The 19,476-nt window shown below is 35.0% G+C and overlaps 1 protein-coding gene across 1 annotated transcript; it reads left to right on the forward strand.

Moving 5' to 3' along the window:
• The first annotated feature begins 17,824 nt into the window (after positions 1 to 17,824).
• LOC141836087 (secreted RxLR effector protein 161-like) lies at positions 17,825 to 18,574 on the forward strand. Its single transcript, XM_074723495.1, has one exon. It carries the CDS (start codon positions 17,825 to 17,827, stop codon positions 18,572 to 18,574), a length of 750 nt encoding a protein of 249 aa, XP_074579596.1.
• Positions 18,575 to 19,476: the final 902 nt, after the last annotated feature.

The raw sequence follows: 19,476 nt of genomic DNA on the forward strand, positions 1-19,476 counted from the left end.
TGTCGTATTTATTGAGTTGTCGGGTCTCATATCATTTTACATATCTCAAATTTTTATGTAGCAATTGTTAGTTTTAAACTCTCCATGATTCTTGAAAGAAAACAATGGTAGGCCTCTGATTGTCAATAGGTCAATATGTTAGTTTATTGATTCATCAATGATCTTGTAGTGCACCCCTAATGGTATGTAATCGGTGTTCGATAAAATTCCTTTAGAATATGATGCGATCATCCAAGAGCTAGGTTTGCTTGTGATTGTGAGCTCTCAATTGAATTCAAGTTATTCTATCTTAGGAACATGATGACCCACTAGGTTCATCATTTTGTCAAGATATTATTTTTTTAAAAAAAAAAATTGAATTTGTTTTCTCTCTCTCTCTCTCTTTTTTTTATTCCTTCTCAAGTTCTAATAACTTTTTTGAAATTGTCTTCTAGTGTTATGAGAAGTTTTCAACAATTATTTGGTGCATAATAATTTTCAACAATTAACTTTAATTTTTGTAGAAAATTATTTATTTAAATTTAAAATAAAATATTCATTAAATTGAAAGAGTTAGAAAAAAGAATTGGGGGTGTGTAGCAAATTAGAAGGCATTGCATCACTAATGATTATATGGTTAGTTTGAATAGCCAAATGTAAATAAAAGAAACTATCGAAGAAGAAAAGTAAAGGAGGGTATCGATGAAGCACTCATCAAATTATAAAAGTTTAAATAAGCAATATAATAGTAAGTATTATTTTTCTTTCCATTTAATTGCTAAAAGTTTTATTAAAATAATTCAGTATAATTGTTTAGAGTTAATTTATAGTATATTTGTATGATAAAAAGTAACTAATTAAAATTTAAATCTAATTTATTTTTTTAGTTTGGACTAAAATAAATGCTTTGCAATAATTTATAGTATTTATATAATAAATTTATTATTTCATGATTTGAAGCAATTGTTTATTGATATTTTTTAAAAATAAAAATGGAAAACTATGACTTGATTTGAATTAATTATTTTTAATTTGGAAGGTGTTTCTTTTTAAATTTGGAAGCTTTTCTTAAATAACTTCCTTAAAAGTGAACTTTAATAATATAATATAATTAAAAAAGAATTGAAAAATGCATGGAATGTGTAAGGCAACAACTTTCACACAATATGAATTTTTCAATACATAATGCTAATAATATAGATAAACTCCCAAACTAAGTATTGTAACACCAAAATTTGCAATATCAAATTAATTGACACATACGATAGGGAAAACATCACTTGCTTATACCTTTTATAATTTTGTTGATGTGTTTTCAAGCATTATTGTCTCTTAATAATCATTTGATACGTATAATTAGTAAAACATTAATATGGGTTGGGCTTGTTGGATTGGCCTACCTTGCTAAACAATTCAAGCGAGTAAGTTAAAATTTTATCAATTTATTTTAGGATGGATTTAAGTGGATCGACTCACATAGGCCCATGACTCACATGGATCGGCTTATGATGAGCTTGGATTGACCCGAAAAAAAATATTTTGAGAAAAAATATTTTTTTAAATTTAAAATTAAAATAGAAAATTCATTGAACTAGTGAGTTTGACTCGTTTAAACCACAATCCAAATTTAAAAATTTCAACTTAACTTATTTAAATTATAATTCAAATTTAAAAATTTATAATTTTTTATATTTTTTAACAAACTCGTGGGTTGGCCCGCCTAACTCGCAACTTGCTTTGAATTGGATTAAATTGGAGATAATTTGCCAAGTTGATGAATCAGCCCCTACCTATGAGTTAGCCCGCCCCGTCATGAGCGCTCTAACAATCGTCATCTTTTGCCTGGCCTTTAACATGGTCAAACCAGCAATGTTTTATAATCAGCAAATAATCAATGCTTTAGCATAATAAATTTAAACATTCTTTAGCAACGTTAAATCAAAGAAGCTTTAGTGTTATGAATTTACGACATTAATGACATGAACTTTAGCAATATGTAATACAACTACGTACATGAATTTTCATCACTTTAACATCACAATTTTATGACAAAGGTGTTAATGTAAGCCCCTACCAATCAATGCATGAGATGATTAATTTGAGATTTTTATCATATTTTAATAAAAAGTAATATGATATTTGTGTCATATTTGTGTTTATTATATTATATCTATGTAAATTTATAAATATAATAATATCCTAAAATGGTAGGTTCTGTTCTATAGGGCATTAATTATTTGAATTAATTGTGAAAGACTATAGATATATAAAACGCTACTCTTAATAATTTCTAATCAAGTATTAATATACAAGAGACAATATTAATACATTGAGACTAGCATGTAGGTTAACTGATGACTTAATCTCGCAAATCATGGATATAAAATGTCAAATTAACACATGATATTTATTAGAAAATATGTACTTGATGACTCGCTATGAGAATGTTATATATATCATCAAAGTGACTATTATTGGTATAAACATTCATCTGACTTGAAATTACTATGATTCCTTACATAAGGAGTTGTGTATTTTAGTATCGATAAATATTACCTATAACAAGGTCGATTATAATGTCATTCACTGAATATATAGTGAGTTATGCAGAAGGATGTAAGTGATGTAGATAAAATTTATCTCTTCCATATAACAAAAGTGTTAAAATCGATAGAATCAAAATATCTCCACAATGGTATGATATTGTCCACTTTGGGCCGAAGCTCTCATGGCTTTGTTCTTGGGTTCTCCCCAAAAGACCTCATATCAATGGAGATACTTTCCATCCTTTTAACCCCATGATCTTTTCCATATACTTTAGATGTGGGACTATGTTTGCACCCTTGCAACCCAACAATCCCCCCTCAAACAAAGGACCACAGGCCCGCCAACGTTATTTTGATGTTTGAATCCTCGACCTACCAAGACTTTTTTGCCCCTTGGTCCACACGACCTATTAGGACTTTCCACCTAGCCGCAGTTAGGACTTTTTACCCCTCGGTCCACCCGACCTACTAGGACTTCATGTTGGGATGTATACCAGAATCCTAACTGTGTAATTAAACATTCTGAAATAAGAATCACATTTGATCAATATTATGCAAGTGTCCATTTAATCTATATTGTAGATAAACATGGTGTGCGGAGTCACATACAGAAGATCATGTTATCAGTTCCTTATAGGTTATAAACAGTGTTCATAACCAAGATGGATTGGATAAACCATTGGAGTGGTTGTAGTGTAATTCGGTCTTAGTCTGTCTTGAATATAGAATTACACTAGTACACTAAGTGTGTATTGAACAGGACCATCTGAGGATTGTTCGATTTATACTGACTATATAATCGAACTAAACCTCTGTTACTATAGATGTACATGCTCTTAATCCTGATATAATAACAAACACGTGTGCTTAATATGTACTTCTTTAATTCATCAAAGGGTGAGATTTAGATCGATAGATCAATAGGCCCGATGAGTTAGGAAGTAGTATTATGTATATGGTGTGTTGTTGATTATAAAAGGAATCTGTGTCCTATAATCTAGGTTGATGATGTCCCCTTGAGGAGCTCATAAGGATTATCATGTAAACCCTGCAGGTGGACCTTGTCCGTATGATAATAAGGTTGAGTGGTACTACTCTTGGATTAGAAGTTGATTAAATTCGAGTTGTCAGTAACTCATTTAATTGACGGACATATAATATCTTAAACACAGGGAGACTAATGTACTTGTAGTAAGAAGGAGCCCATATTGTAATATGGGATTGGTGCGGTAGTGCAATAATAACTATCTAGTGGAATGAGTTATTATTGATGGACTTAACCTGTGTGTTCGGTAAAGAACATGGGAAGCTTAAACCCATCGGAAGACCAAAACCAATTCCTTCTCTAGGTCCCTACTGTAGCCTCTAGAAACCCTTGAGTCCACCTTGGAAGAATTTGTGAAGAAACCAAGCATTCGAACTGATACTAGGGAGTGTAATCGATCAGCTGATCGATTACACACCTTGGTAATCGATCAGCTCGATTACCAAGTCCCATGGGAGATCGACTGGTAATCGATCAGTTGATCGATTACCAGCCTGGTAATCGATCACCTGATCGATTACCAGCCTGGTAATCGATCACCTGATCGATTATCAGTGTTAATGAGGAAAAGTTACGGAGTTTAATCGATTGTTTGATCCATTAAAGGCTGCGAGTTCGATTTGGTAACTTCTGAAATCATTCTAAAATTCTCCGATTTGATTGATTCAAATCATACCATGTTTACGAATCAATCATACCATGTTTATGGGTCAAATTATACCATATTTGAGAGATGGCTAGGCTATAAAAGAAGGGGCTTGCTTGGCTTTGAGAGACACGAGATAATAATCTCTTGGTGGCCGAGACTCTCTCGGTAGCCAACTCCTCCTTCTTCTTCTCTTTTCTCCAGACAAAGGGAAGGAAGCTAGCCATCGGAGAGGAGAATTCTGGTGGAGAAAATTCTCGGAGGATCGTTGCCCACACAACGTTCGAGAAGGGGAGAGGGATACAGCAGAAGATCGAGAGGTCATTTACATCCTTCGCAACAGTCTGAAAAAAGGTATAATTTAATGTTTCCGCATAAGTTAAATTATCCTTTTTATCTTGGATCCTGTAAACCAAACACAAGAGCCCAATGATCTAAACGAGTCGATCAAACGAAGTTTGATCGACTATGAGGGCAACTTGAGATCGTTTTCGAAAAATTTTTGTTCTGCAAGAATCTACCGGAACGATTTTTCAAGACTTTCCCATCACTTCCCACCTAGTCGCAACTAGGACTTTTTACCTCTCGGTCCACCCAACCTACTATGACTTCTCACCTGGTGTCTGGTTCTCTTGATTCAGATACGGGAGCACCCACTTCCTTTGTTTAAGGTTCAAACCACATTGTTAGATCTAGATCATGGCTCATCCGACGGTTAGTCCGGTGAAGAGCGGTCTCGCTCTGACACCACTTGTTAAAATCGATGGAATCAAAATATCTCCACAATGGTATGATATTGTCCACTTTGGGCCTAAGCCCTCATGGCTTTGTTCTTGGGCTCTCCCCAAAAGGCCTCATACCAATGGAGATATTTTTCATCCTTTTAACCCTATGATCTTTTTCATGTACTTTATATGTGGGACTATGTTTGCACCCTTGCAACCCAACAAAAAGTGATGTCTATGAGCCCCTTGATTAAGTAGGAATATTAAAATGTATGACTATGCTTAAATAAATTAATATAAGATATTGAGCTTATTTGATTAAGTAAGTCTACTTAAAAATCAAGAAATACATAGATTGATGAAAGGATGACACACTCTATGTCTCAGAAATCAATCTAAATAACATGTACAAAAGGACTAAGTTATACAATAAAATAGTTATAAGATAGGTTAGGTCGAATCTATGACATTCTCATCACTTAGGTAGTCACGATGTATTACTAAATGTCACTCATTGTTTGTGTCTTTAAAATGAGATTTCAAAGTCACTATCAATGTTACGAGAACCTATAGGGGCACACATAGAGAGCATGCATTGATTTTGAAGTTTATTTTATTTTAATATGACTAAATAAAGTGGGCCTAAGTTTTACATCTTAAACTTATTAGATTAATGGATGAATCTAATTAGATCTTACTAATTAGATCTCAAGCTTGTTGGATTAATGGGTTAATCTAATATGTGTTTGAGTTATTCAAATAATCCCATATTAAATGAAGCCCACGGTTTTATGGATATGCATCAAAAGGTAAAAAGGTCTTATTGGATAAGACTTGGAGGTTGAGTAATTTTCGAATATGGTCTCATCTAATAAGATCGTATAACCCTAAAAGTTAGGATTCAGTTTCAACTTTATATATAGTAGCTAGTACTATGGCGTGGATTACAGAGGATACTTCAATCGTGTTTATGAGACGAACGACGGTTGTGCTCGTGTGGATACCATAGAGGCGTAAACGCATTGATCGTTCTTAGATCAACTTGGCTCTTCAGATTCATTGCGTATCAAGAGGTAAATTTTAAACAAACGATTAATTAAATTTGCACGATTAATTGAATTTGTATGAATCTTTAATGAGTTTCTTTTTTTATTGTGTTTTCATGTTTAATTAATGTTAGTTTACAATGTGGTTTTCAATCTTCCAACATGTTTAAAGGAGTACCTAGTTTTAATCAAACATATCATTAGCACACTTGTATATAAGTAACTATAGCAATAGTAATAATCAATCATTTATCCCACTAAATAAGATCGATTATATCCTATATGGATCCTTCTACTATGTCCTTATGTTTAACTACTCTTAGTTAAATTTATTAATTATTATACACTAAATTTCATATCTTTATTTGTTAAAAAAACATTATAATGTTATAGACTTGTATATGATATTTAAGGATGTTTGTTGATATGAACTTAAAGCTGTTATGAAGTTGTGACTATGATGGACTAATTCTGCTTATCCAACTGCAGCTATGGGTGATGGGAATTTATTTTCTTAATCGCATGGATTCTGTAACGCCCGAAAAATCTCAAAAATAATTTTAGAAATATTCTATGATTTTTCTAGAATTTTAGAATATTTTTCTGGAATTTTTAGATTAGAGGAAGTAGCAAAATTAAATAGAAAGAAAAAATATTCAAGGCGAGATTCGAACCCACAACCTATAGGAATCTGCAATTCTTTAGATATTTCCAATAACCAAAAACCCAACAGATCCGTTCCAAAAAAGAAGGAACCTAAATTTAATTATAGGCGAGTTAGTTTAAAATAAATAGGAAGAAAAATATCCAAGGCAAGATTTGAACTCGCAACCTTTAGAAATTTGCAACTTCTAAAATATCTCCAATAACCAAATGGCCCAGCAATCTGTTCCGAATAAAAAGGAACCGAATTTTTATTTATCGGCGAATTAGGTCTAGGCATCACTTAATATAAATAGGAGGCTTAAGAGAGGGTTTTGATTATCTTCGAAAACCCTTCCCTCACCTCTCGCCCAGAACGCCGTCGCCCTCTTTTCTCCTCCCTCTCGGCGCCCCAAACCCGAAGAACGAGGATTCCGTCCCCTAGGATCACAAGGAAGGCTTACGAAAAACTTCTTCTACAAGGACTCTCCTCTCCGCGAGAAGAACGCGTAGACATAGGAAGATCGCCGAAAAGATCTCCTTTTCTAACGAAAGAATTGTAAGAAAATTAGCGCAGGAAGTAAGTACATCTCTCACCTGCAGTATGAGTAGTTCCGTTGTTTTCCGTATTTTTCCATAAACATGATTTTGTTAAAGCATATGCATGATTTTGTTAAAGCATATGTAAATAGTAGAATTGCATGATATAAGAAGTAAGATATTGTAATATGAAAGAAAGTACTTTATTTTGATGTTGACAAGTACCGGACCGTGAGGTGTCCAAGGGATGGGCTCCATAAGTTGCCCCTAGGCCGCGAGGTGCCTAGTACGCTCTAATCGGCTTCGGTGGCTAGCTACCCCGGACCGGTTAGGGATGCGCGCATTGGTACTTTGTCAGGGCCCAAATGATGGATGTTTAATATGTTTAATTATTATGAAATAGTATGTTTTGAAAATCCCCTCACATGTTTAGATATGAACATTCATGTTGCATAAATCAGTTATTACGAAGTTTTCTATGGTTTTTGTGAGTTAGATGATGTACTTACTAAGCGTTGCTTATAGTTTGCATTCCTCATATTGCAGATAAATGAAAGGAAAAGTTATAGGAAAGAGGAGGCAGCTGGAGAAGTGTTTGATGTGTGGTGTCGGCGGAACCGCGGAATAAGATCAAGAATTATATAAATGTTTATTTTATGTCCAAGAATTTATATTTATTTCTTTTGCTTCCGCATTCTAAACAGAAAAAGAAAAGTTTATTTGAGTTATTTTATTTAATGAGTAAAAGTTAAGGAAAGTTTAAGTACGTAACGTCTCCCTACTAGTATAAGAAAGAGGGGGGGGGGGCGTTACAATTCTAAATCATATAAACTCAATAAAATAAATCATACAATATCTAGTTACATCGATATTACGATAGAAATTAAATAAGCTGGAATTGAGACGATGAATCCAAATGCAGCGAAATTGTCATCGATTCAATGCTTCGTCCACGTGATCCAAATCCTACAGAGAAGAAAAGAAAGCAAGGGGTTAGTCTTTTGTCAGAGTTATCTCCTCACCAATGGGAAGTAGAGAAATCTATCAGAGAGTTTAACCTTACGAGGGTCATGCCCTATTTATAATCAACCCAAGACGTTATCAGTCCATTAATAATAACAGTGTGGGTTAATGAATTCTACACATGTAAACCCACATCCTATTTGTGATTTGTGTTAGTGCGATGGAATCAACATATTTCTCACAATGGTATGATATTGTTCACTTTGGGCCTAAGCTAGTCCTCGTGATTTATTTTTGAATTTTATACAAAATGTCTCATACCAATGGAGATATCTTTTACTTATAAACTCATGATCTTCTTCATGTATTTTCAATGTAGGACTTTGATTGTAATCCCACAATTCTCTCCTCAAACGAAAGACCATCATACACTAATCGAGACTAGCTTGACATTCGATCTCTTGACCCACCAGACCTCCTTACCTCGATGTCTGGTCCTCTTAATCCATCACATAGACCATAGGACCTCTCCTACTTCCTTTATTTTTCCTGAGGGTCCCCACATGACTTCACATAGATCATGACTCTGATACCAATTGTTAGTACAATAGAATCAACATATCTCCACAATGGTATAATATTGTTCACTTTGGGCCTAAGCCCTTATGGTTTTATTTTTTGACTTCCCAAAAGGCCTCATACCAATAGAGATATCTTCCATCTTATAAACTCATGATCTTCTTCACGTATTTCTAATGTAGAACTTTGATTGTAATCCCAACAATTTGTATACAACACACAAGTAATCCTTAGTTGATATTAACAACAATGTCAAATTTTATGGGTAAAGAACAACCTTGTAAAATAATTTGGTTCATTAACTTCATTGGTATAAAATTAAAGAGGTTATACTAGAATATAATTGTAACAAGCCCTAACAGAACTCACAATACCAATGTTATTAATGGCATATATAAATCAAGATATGGATTGTGTAGCAGGAAAATTATATAAAATGCCATCTATACATATCAATTTTTAACTCGTCCTCTTGATGACCCAAAAGGGTCTTGATTATATTTGTAAACACTTTATACTAAACTGTAGTAGTAAATCATGATCTAAATCTTATGATTCTAAAAGAAATTTTATATCATATTTACAAGCACTATATGTAAACAACTGTAGTAAATTATGATAACTTTATTTTATTGTTAAAATAAAATACACATAAGTTTTTTGAACTTAAATACGTATAATAAAGAAAAACACCATTGCATGTGTTTATTAATATAGAACCAAATACAGGCTTCCACTAAATGGGTACTTCATCCAATGGAAGAACCCTCATATCCACCACATGCACATGAAACACTTTAGGCAACAAGCTTTTGGTGAGTGAATCTGTTAACATGGAATCTATGCCAATATGTTTTATTATCACTAGACCACTCTAAATTCTTTCTTTAACCATTAAAAACTTGATGTCAATGTGCTTCGACTTTGATGAGCTACAGTTATTCTTGACATAAAGTTCTACAACTTTATTATCATAATTGATCGTCAATGGTTTGTCAATGTCATCAATGATCTGCAACGTTGTGATGAAGTTCCACAACCAAATCTCATGATTAGATGCTTCATAGTAGTAAGCTATCAACTATGCCTCTACAGTAGAAGTGACTAGCAGGGTTTGTTTGATGTTTTTCTATGATATAACCCTTCCAGCAAGTATGAAAGTATATCCTAAAGTGGACCTTCTGCTGTCTAAGTATCCAGCAAAGTCTGAGTCTGAATATCCAATCACCTCCAAGTGATTATACCTTTGATATGTGAGCATGTAATCTTTAGTTTTTGCAAATATTGTATTACTCTCTTCACTCCTTTCTAATGCGTCGATCTTGTGTTATTTAAATACCTGTCTAACATCCCCAGTATGTACGTTATATTCGGGCACGTACAAACTTGTGCATACATGAGACTTTCCATAGCTAATGCATAAGAAAATTGTTGCATCTCTTTTATTTCAAGTTCAAGTTATGGACACAGCTGCAAATTGAATATGTCACCTCTAGACATAGGTGTGTCATCAGATGCATAGTTTTGCATATCATACCACATAAGCACATTTTCAATATAGACCTTTTATGAAAATCTAAGAATGCATCTTGAATAATCACAACATATCTATATCCCTAAAATAAAGGATGTTTCACCAAGATCTTTCATTTCAAAAGTGGTTGATAGAAATGACTTGGTCTCATACAACATACCTTTATTATTGCTAGCCAACAAAATATAATCCACATATAGGATAACTATAACAAACTTGATCAACTCCTTATAATCAAATGAAGTAACCACCTGATCAAATTTCTGATACCATTGATTAGATGATAGAAATGACTTGGTTTGATACAACATACCTTTATTATTGCTAGCCAACAAAATATCATCTACATACAGGATAAGTATAATAAACTTGATCAACTCCTTAAAATCAAATGAAGTAACCACCTGATCAAATTTTTGATACCATTGATGGGACACCTATTTAAATTCATAAATGAACTTCTTTAATCTATATATTATGTGCTTTGAGTCTTCAGATTCAAAATTTTTTTGCTGCACCATATATATATATATATATCTTCAATATCACTATTAAAGAATGTAGTCTTTATGTTTATTTGATATAGCTCTAAATCAAAATGAACTACAAGTGTTATGACCTAAGAGAATCTTTCATTGACATAGGTGAGAAAGTCTCTTTGTAATCAATGTCCTCCTTTTGAGTTAATTATTTGGCAAAAGACGAGTCTTATACTTTTTGACATTGCCTTTTGAATCCATCTTGATTTTAAATATCCATTTACAACCAACAGATTTCATACCTTCAAGCAATTCGACAAGTTTCTAAACACCACTGTCTACCATAGACTTTAACTCTTCCTTTATGACTTCGATCCACCTCTCAGGATTAAAGCATTATTCGACTTCTTGGAAAGATGCAGGATCACTTTCCAACCCAATGTTAAAATCATTCTCTTAGAGATAAATATAATAACGAGAAATTGTGGATCTTTGATCCCTTGTGGATCGCCTTAAAGACACTTATAATTGAGGTGGTTGAGGTACTTGCTCATCCATATAAGACAGTACCTTAATCTCAGTGGAAGGTCTCTCCAATTGTATTGGAGATGATAAGGAAATATCTTGACTCACTACTCCAATTGGACATGCAATATGCATAATGTATGGTATAAGTATCATACCACTACTTATTGCATTAGTAGTAACTCTAATAGGATCGTTAATTCTTTCGTCCTCAAAAGATACTTCCCTCGCTTAGTGCTCCCATTACCCTAAATAAATTTAGAATTTTCTATCTCAAAAAAGGATCTATTTAAGTGGTCATAAAATTTATAATCTCTAGATTTTTGAGAGTATCTCACAAAATGACATCTTACAGTCCTTAAGTCCAGTTTCTTTTCATTAGGCCTATAAGGTTTAACTTTAGCTAGACAACTCCAGATGTATAAATGTCTAATACTAGACTTCCTATCCATCCATATCTCGTATAGATTTTTAGTCCTTACCATATTGGGTACTCTATTAAATAGGTAAACTGTAGTCTTAAGTACCTTATCCTGCAATGACTTCAACAAAGAAAAAAAAAGTCATCATACTTTTCACCTGTCTTTTAGGGTACGATTACATCGCTTAGCTATATCATTCTGACTAGGAGCGTCAGACATGGTATAATGAGGTACAATCCCACACTCAATAAGGTAATTCACAAAAGGTCTAGGATGTTGTTCACCTGATCCATCATACCAACTATAGTATTCATCGCCACGATCAAATCTAACATCTTTAATTTTCTTACCTAGTCGATTTTCAACTTCAGCATTAAAAATTTTAAACATGTCCAAGAATTGCGACTTCTCATGAATAAGGTACAAATAACCATATCGTAAATAGTCATCTATGAAACTAATAAATTACTTATGTCCATTCCATGATGTCTTAAGAAGCGGTTCATAAATGTTTGTATGTATTAGTTCTAAGACTTCATCACATTAGCTTGTACCCTTATTTCTTTTGTTAGTCATTTTCCCCTTAACACACTCTATGCAAATATCAAAGTCTGACATGTTAAGGGAATCAAGAATTACATATGGCATTAACTTTCTAGGCATTGTTTGGACATATATCTTAAACACCTATGCCACACCATGAAAGAATTCTTGTCAATCAAATTGCATTTCATACTGATGTTTTGTATAATTTTGTTGTTAGTAGGCATGAATGTGTGTAATCTATATAACTCATCAATTAAGGAATCATTGTCAATGAATTTAAGAAAATATTAAAAATTTTATTTTCAAATGAACAAGAATAATCAGATTTATCTAAATAAGAAATAAAAATTATGTTGGTGCAATCTTTGCCCCAAGAGCATTCAGTTTCAATGTTTGGCTAAACCGTGTTTAAAGTTAGGCAATACTTGTGATCTAACATGTTTGCAAGTTTGCAGAAGTCCAGGTTGAAGACTTGGCAAGAAAAGTCCAGGTTGAAGACTTGGCAAAGAAAAGTCCAAAAGTCTTGGCAAGGAAAAGTCCAAGTGGGAAGTCTTGGCAAAAGAAAAGTCCAAAGTCTTGGCAAAAGAAAAGTCCAAGTGGGAAGTCTTGGCAAAAGAAAAGTCCAAGTGGGAAGTCTTGGCAAAGGAAAAGTCCAAGTGGGAAGTCTTGGCAAAAGAAAAGTCCAAGGGGGAAGTCTTGGCAAAAGAAAAGTCCAAGTGGGTAGTCTTGGCAAGGAGAAGTCCAAGGTTGGTCTTGGCAAAGACTTGACATGACGAAGCTGATGGAAGCATCTCAAGCTAGTGCGAGGATGATGGAGCATCCAGGGGAGGCACGAGGCTATAGGAGGTGTTTGAAGGCCGAGGTCAAGGTCAAGAGAAGCTGAAATGAGATTTTTCAGCTTTACCAGTCGACTGGCCCTGCCAGCAGTCGACTGCTCATAAATCAGACTTACACAGAAAAATCAGTCGAGCCAGAGGAAGACAGGAGTCGACTGGGCAGTCGACTGGAGTATTGGAGTCGACTGATGCCAGTCGACTGGTCTTGGATCAGTCGACTGATATTTGAACGTTGGAGAAAGATGGCAAGCATTTAATGCGCTTTAATGCAAGATTTTGTTGCCGATTGAAGCCATCAGTCGACTGGCCCTGCCAGCAGTCGACTGATGTTGCAGAATTATAAAAGAAGCCTGCTCGAGATCTGATCAAGAATTCTGCCATTCTTTTGTCTCTTTGCGCTTCTTTTGAGAACTTGTTGTTCTCTGATTCTTTGCTTTCTTCTTCTCCTCCAAAACATTATTTCACATCATTTTTGAGGAGAACGAAAAGGTTGTAAAGGTTTCTCCGCCTTCGAGGTTTTCGAGAAGGAGACGATTCATAGTGCAGCGGGTGTGTGCGTGCGTGTGGATCCTTGGAGTAGTCACCTCTGCGGAGGTGGATACCAAGTAAACGAACCGGGTTAGCGTTGATTTATTATTTTCTCTATTATATTTTGCTTCCGCTAACACTCTTGCAGAGAAACAATCAAAGAAGATTCGAAAAATGCTATTCACCCCCCTCTAGCGAACCAACCGATCCCAACAAGTGGTATCAGAGCAGGTACGTTTCGGAGGATCTAACAATCAACCGGAGCAACATATGGCGTTCCAAGAGGGTTATAGCACCGCACGACCACCGTACTTCGACGGAAACGACTTCGCCTATTGGAAAGGTAGGATGGAGTATTATTTGATGAATGATATTGAGAACTGGTTTAGCATTGTAGATGGGTTCGAGACACCCAAAGACGCAGAGGGAAAAACTATCCCTACAAAGGACTGGTCAAAAGAAGTGTGCAAGAAGGCACAGGCGAATGCTAAAGCAACGACGACTTTACAATGCGGATTATCAAAAGAACAACTGAGCAAGGTTGGACCGTTTAACTCGGCCAAAGAACTCTGGGAAAAACTCATCGAACTGAACGAGGGATCAAGCGAATCTAGAAGAGCCAAGAAGGATCTCTTGGTAAGCCAACTACAGTCCTTCTCGATGAGATCCACTGAAACTGTGAGCCAGATGCATGGAAGATTTAAAGAAATAGTTAATGGACTCCATGTCATCGGCGAAAAGATCGAGAATCGCGATCTTGTAAGGTATGTTCTACAAGCCTTCCCGAGAACTACTTTATGGGCATCGATGGTAGATGCATATAAAGTGTCAAGGGATTTATCAAGTGTTAAATTAGATGAGTTGTTTTGTGAATTACAACTGCATGAACAAGCTAATGTGGGCACACAAGAGAAAGGTGTAGCTTTGATTGCAGATAAGGAGAAGAAAAAGAAGAAGAAGGAAAAGGAGGAGTCATCAGAGTCTGAGCAAGACTCTTCAGATAGCGATGAAGAAATGACATCAAAGGAGATGACTCATTATGTGAAGAAGATGATGGGGAAATCCAAAAGATTCACAAAAAGAAATTTCAAGAAGATGTTTACGCCATCTCAAGGTAATAATCAAAGTTCAAGTCTTAGTACTGATGTTACTTGCTATGAGTGCAACAGGAAAGGACACATAAGACCGAACTGTCCAAACCTAAAGAAGAAGGATGAATCAAAAGAGAAAAAGAAAAAGGACAAAAGCAAGAAAGAGGTGATGGTGGCACAAGCCAAGTGGGATGACTCAAGCAGTGAGTCCTCATCAGATGATGAGGAGACTTGCCACATCACACGTCACATGGCGCTCATGGCACGAGGAGAAGAGTCAAGCACCTCCAGTGATGAAGCGTCATCAAGTGAAGACGAATCCTCCTCTAGCGAGGATGAGGTATTGGATAGTCGTAAACAGAAATTACTTTTTCGTACTATTAACTATCTTAAACATTCTTTAGATAAATCAAAATCTAGAGTCAAGGCCCTAAAAGAAGAACTTAGGAAGGCTAGAACCATTGCATGTGACCATAGTGACTTTGATGAAATAAATGAGGAAAATGAAAAATTAAAGAAGGAAAATGCAAAATTGAAGACATGCTTAGAAAAGTTTACCTTAGGATCACAGAAACTTGATTTAATATTAAACAGTCAAAGAGCAGTTTACAACAAAGCTGGTTTAGGTTATAGACCTAAGGAAGTGTCCTATATTTCACTTGTAGGTAGACAAACACAATCTAGCAAGCAAAACACTAAGGGAACACTAGCATGGGTACCTAAGAAATATCTTGCAAATGTAGGTGAATCTAGCTTCTGGATACCTAAAAAGGATGTTTTTCGTATCATGTAGGTAAAAGAAAAGAAGGATGAAGGCATGTGGATTTTGGATAGCGGGTGTTCAAGCCACATGACCGGGGATGTAGGTAAATTTACTAAAATCAAATACATGAAGAAGGGAAATGTGTCCTTTGGTAACAATGAAACGTTGAAAATCATAGGAAAAGGAACCATTGCAGTCTCACCCACTATAACCATTCATAGAGTCCTATTAGTTAAGGGCATGAGTTTTAACTTGCTTAGTGTGAGCCAATTATGTGACTCAGGCTATCAGGTTGATTTCCATGCAAACAAATGTTTGGTTAGGAAAATTGGAATGAATAACATCATACTAGAAGGACATAGGAAACAAAATTTATATTATATCAATTTGGCATTTGCTACTAATCCTTCTGTTGAGTGTTTTATTTCACAAGAAGAAGCAGGATGGTTATGGCACAGGAGACTTGGGCATGTCAACATGAAGACAATAGCTAAGGTGGCAAATAAGGAGCTAGTAAAGGGACTGCCCAAACTCAAATATGTCAAGGACAAGTTGTGTGATGCATGCCAAGAGGGTAAGCAATCAAAAACATCACACAAAGGTAAAACTCTAACTAGTACTGCTTTACCTTTAGAGTTATTGCACTTAGATTTGTTTGATTGCCATAGTACTCCTTCTCTAAATGGTAGTAAATATTGTTTGGTGATTGTAGATGATTTTTCTAGATTTACATGGGTGTTCTTCATGAAACATAAGGATGATACCTTAGAAATATTTATTGGATTTTGTAAGAGGGTGGAAAATGAAAGAAAACTTAGGATTAACCGAATTAGGAGTGATCATGGTGGAGAGTTTGAAAATTCAAACTTCTCCAAATTTTGTTTAGAAAATGGATATAAACATGAATTTTCATGTGCTAGGACCCCTCAACAAAATGGAGTTGTTGAGAGGAAGAATAGAGCCTTACAAGAAGCCGCTAGGACCATGCTTAATGCCTACTCCTTACCCACATACCTATGGGCAGAAGCGGTTAATACCGCTTGCTATATTCAAAACCGGGTAATAATTCACAGATTCTTGGGTAAAACACCTTTTGAATTATGGAGTGGCAAGATACCAAAAGTAAACTATTTTAGGGTGTTTGGGTGTAAGGCTTACATCCTAAACACTAAGGATGAGTTGAGAAAATTCGAAGCTAAGGCGGATGAAGGAATCCTTGTAGGATACTCATTGACTAGTAGAGGCTATAGAATTTACAATAAAAGAACTCAAATTATAGAAGAATCCTCTAATGTTGAATTTGATGAAACAAATAATACCTACCCTAGGAAATCCCAAATTGATGAGGATATAAATGCTAAAACAAAAGAAATAACAAAAGAAATTGAAAATCTACAGCTTGAGAGCAATGATCTAGGGGGAGGTAGAGGAGATTCAGATGATGAATTACAATGCAACAATAACAAGTGTGATGAGCTCACTAGGCCTAGAAACCTTAGGCATCATCAAGATCATCCCATTGACCAAGTGGTGGGAGATATTGAACAAGGTGTTAGAACAAGATCACATTTTAGAAATGAATCAAATCAAATTGCTTTAATATCACAATTTGAACCTAAATCAATTGATGAAGCCTTAGGTGATACCGATTGGATTTTAGCCATGCAAGAAGAGTTAAATCAATTTGAAAGAAGTAATGTATGAGATCTAGTTCCAAGACCCAATGATAAAACAATTGTTACCACAAAATGGGTATTTAGGAACAAATTAGATGAACAAGGCAATGTGACAAGAAATAAGGCTAGATTAGTAGCTAGAGGTTTCAACCAAGTGGAAGGATTAGACTATGATGAAACCTATGCACCCGTGGCTAGATTAGAATCAATAAGAATACTTTTAGGATATGCCGCTTATATGGGATTTAAATTACATCAAATGGATGTAAAATCGGCATTTCCTAAATGGGTTTATAAAGGAGGAAGTCTATGTAGAGCAACCTCCTGGTTTTGAGAGTAGTGACTACCCTAATCATGTCTATAAACTTAGAAAAGCCTTATATGGATTAAAGCAAGCTCCAAGAGCTTGGTATGAGAGGTTGTCTACCTTTCTAATTTCTAAAGGCTTTAGAAGAGGAACTATAGATCCAACTTTGTTTATAAAGTCAAAGGAGAATGAGATTTTTGTTGCCCAAGTCTATGTGGATGATATCATTTTTGGGTCAACAAATGATGAGTTTTTAAATGAATTTATCAAGCATATGGAGAATGAATTTGAGATGAGCTTAGTTGGAGAGCTCACATTCTTTCTAGGTTTACAAGTTAAACAAACAAATGAAGGAACACATGTATATCAAACAAAATATGCTAAGGAAATGATTAAGAAATTTGGAATGGAAAATGCCAAAAATATATCAACCCCTATAGGAACTAATGCAAAATTAGATAAGGATGAAGAAGGGAAGAATGTAGACTCTAAGACCTATAGGAGTATGATTGGTAGTCTTCTTTATTTAACCGCTAGTAGACCCGATATTTTGTTTGCGGTTGGAATGTGTGCTAGATACCAATCATGTGCTAAGGAGTCGCATCTTGCAATTGTGAAAAGAATTTTGAGGTATATCAAAGGAACTTTGAATGTTGGTCTTTGGTACCCAAGGAACCAAAATTTTGATTTGATAGGGTACACTGACTCAGATTATGCAGGATGCAAACTAGATAGAAAGAGTACTAGTGGTGGATGCCAATTTCTTGGATCCTCCCTAGTTAGTTGGAGTAGTAGAAAGCAACCATGTGTAGCTTTATCTACTACTGAAGCTGAGTATGTAGCCCTAGGGGGATGTGTGGCTCAACTATTATGGATGATGCACACACTTAAGGACTATGAATTAAATTATACCAATGTAAAAGTCCTATGTGATAACATGAGTACAATCAACTTAACTAAGAATCCGGTTCACCATTCTAGGACCAAACACATAGAAATTAAACATCATTTCATAAGGGATCATGTAGCAAGAGGTGATATAGAATTAAACTACATAGAATCCAAATCAAACCTCGCCGATATATTCACTAAACCTTTACCCGAAAATGAATTCACAAATATAAGAAGGGGTTTAGGAATGTGTTTTGTAGAATGATTGATTTTAGCAATGCATGAGCCATTACATTAACAATAACATCTCACAAGACAATTAGGATGACTTTGATTGTGCTTGAGCTTGCTTGATCATTATGTGAGATGCTAGGATGATACTCATGCTCTACTTGTGCTTATGGCACATTGTTATAGCATGGAAAGTATCAAAATATCAATAATAGACCAATTATGAGGATAGCAAATATTCAACTCATGGATATCTTGCTCATTAGTCATAATTGGATATTTAAAATGTTTGGAAAATCAAATAACAAATGCAATCACAATGCTAGACAGTAACAAACCTATAGGAATCACAACAATGCATCATAGTGATACTTAACAATGCACACTTAAGCACATTCTTGAAGTTTGTGCCAATTCATAAAAACTATGATGAATTTTCATGAAATATAATTTTTCCCTGATAGATATCATTGAAACAAATGTGCTCGCAAAATTTCAGATTTTTCTGAATTTTGTGGAATTTCTATGGCATTACTGAAATTCGACTGATAATGCTGAAAAGAACATATTCAGAATATCAGTCGACTGATAATTCTCATCAGTCGACTGATCAGTCGACTCAGGACCAAAATGACTCGACCAATCTTTCTGTAAAGTTTCGAAATTTAAGGGCAGTCGACTGCTACATGAGCAGTCGACTGACTCACCTTCAGTATTCACTCGACCAATCTTTCTGGAAGTTTTGAAATTCGATGGCAGTCGACTGATAGACCACCAGTCGACTGATAGGAGTCGACTGAACGTTCACAGCACTCGACCAATCTTTCTGTGAAGTTCAAAATAAGAGGGCAGTCGACTGTTTTTACACCAGTCGACTGATACCAGTCGACTCACCTATAATCAGTCGACTGACAGGCGAATACTTTTATAAATAGC

The sequence above is a fragment of the Curcuma longa genome, chromosome 10 (assembly GCF_044706935.1).
Source record: "Curcuma longa cultivar G26 ecotype Majalengka, Jawa Barat chromosome 10, ITB_CL_G26_1.1, whole genome shotgun sequence".
In the NCBI taxonomy this organism is placed as follows: Eukaryota; Viridiplantae; Streptophyta; class Magnoliopsida; order Zingiberales; family Zingiberaceae; genus Curcuma; species Curcuma longa.

Coding starts and splice junctions, on each gene's coding strand:
- LOC141836087 (XM_074723495.1), top strand. CDS start 17,825: ATGGAAAATGCCAAAAATATATCAACCCCTATAGGAACTAATGCAAAA.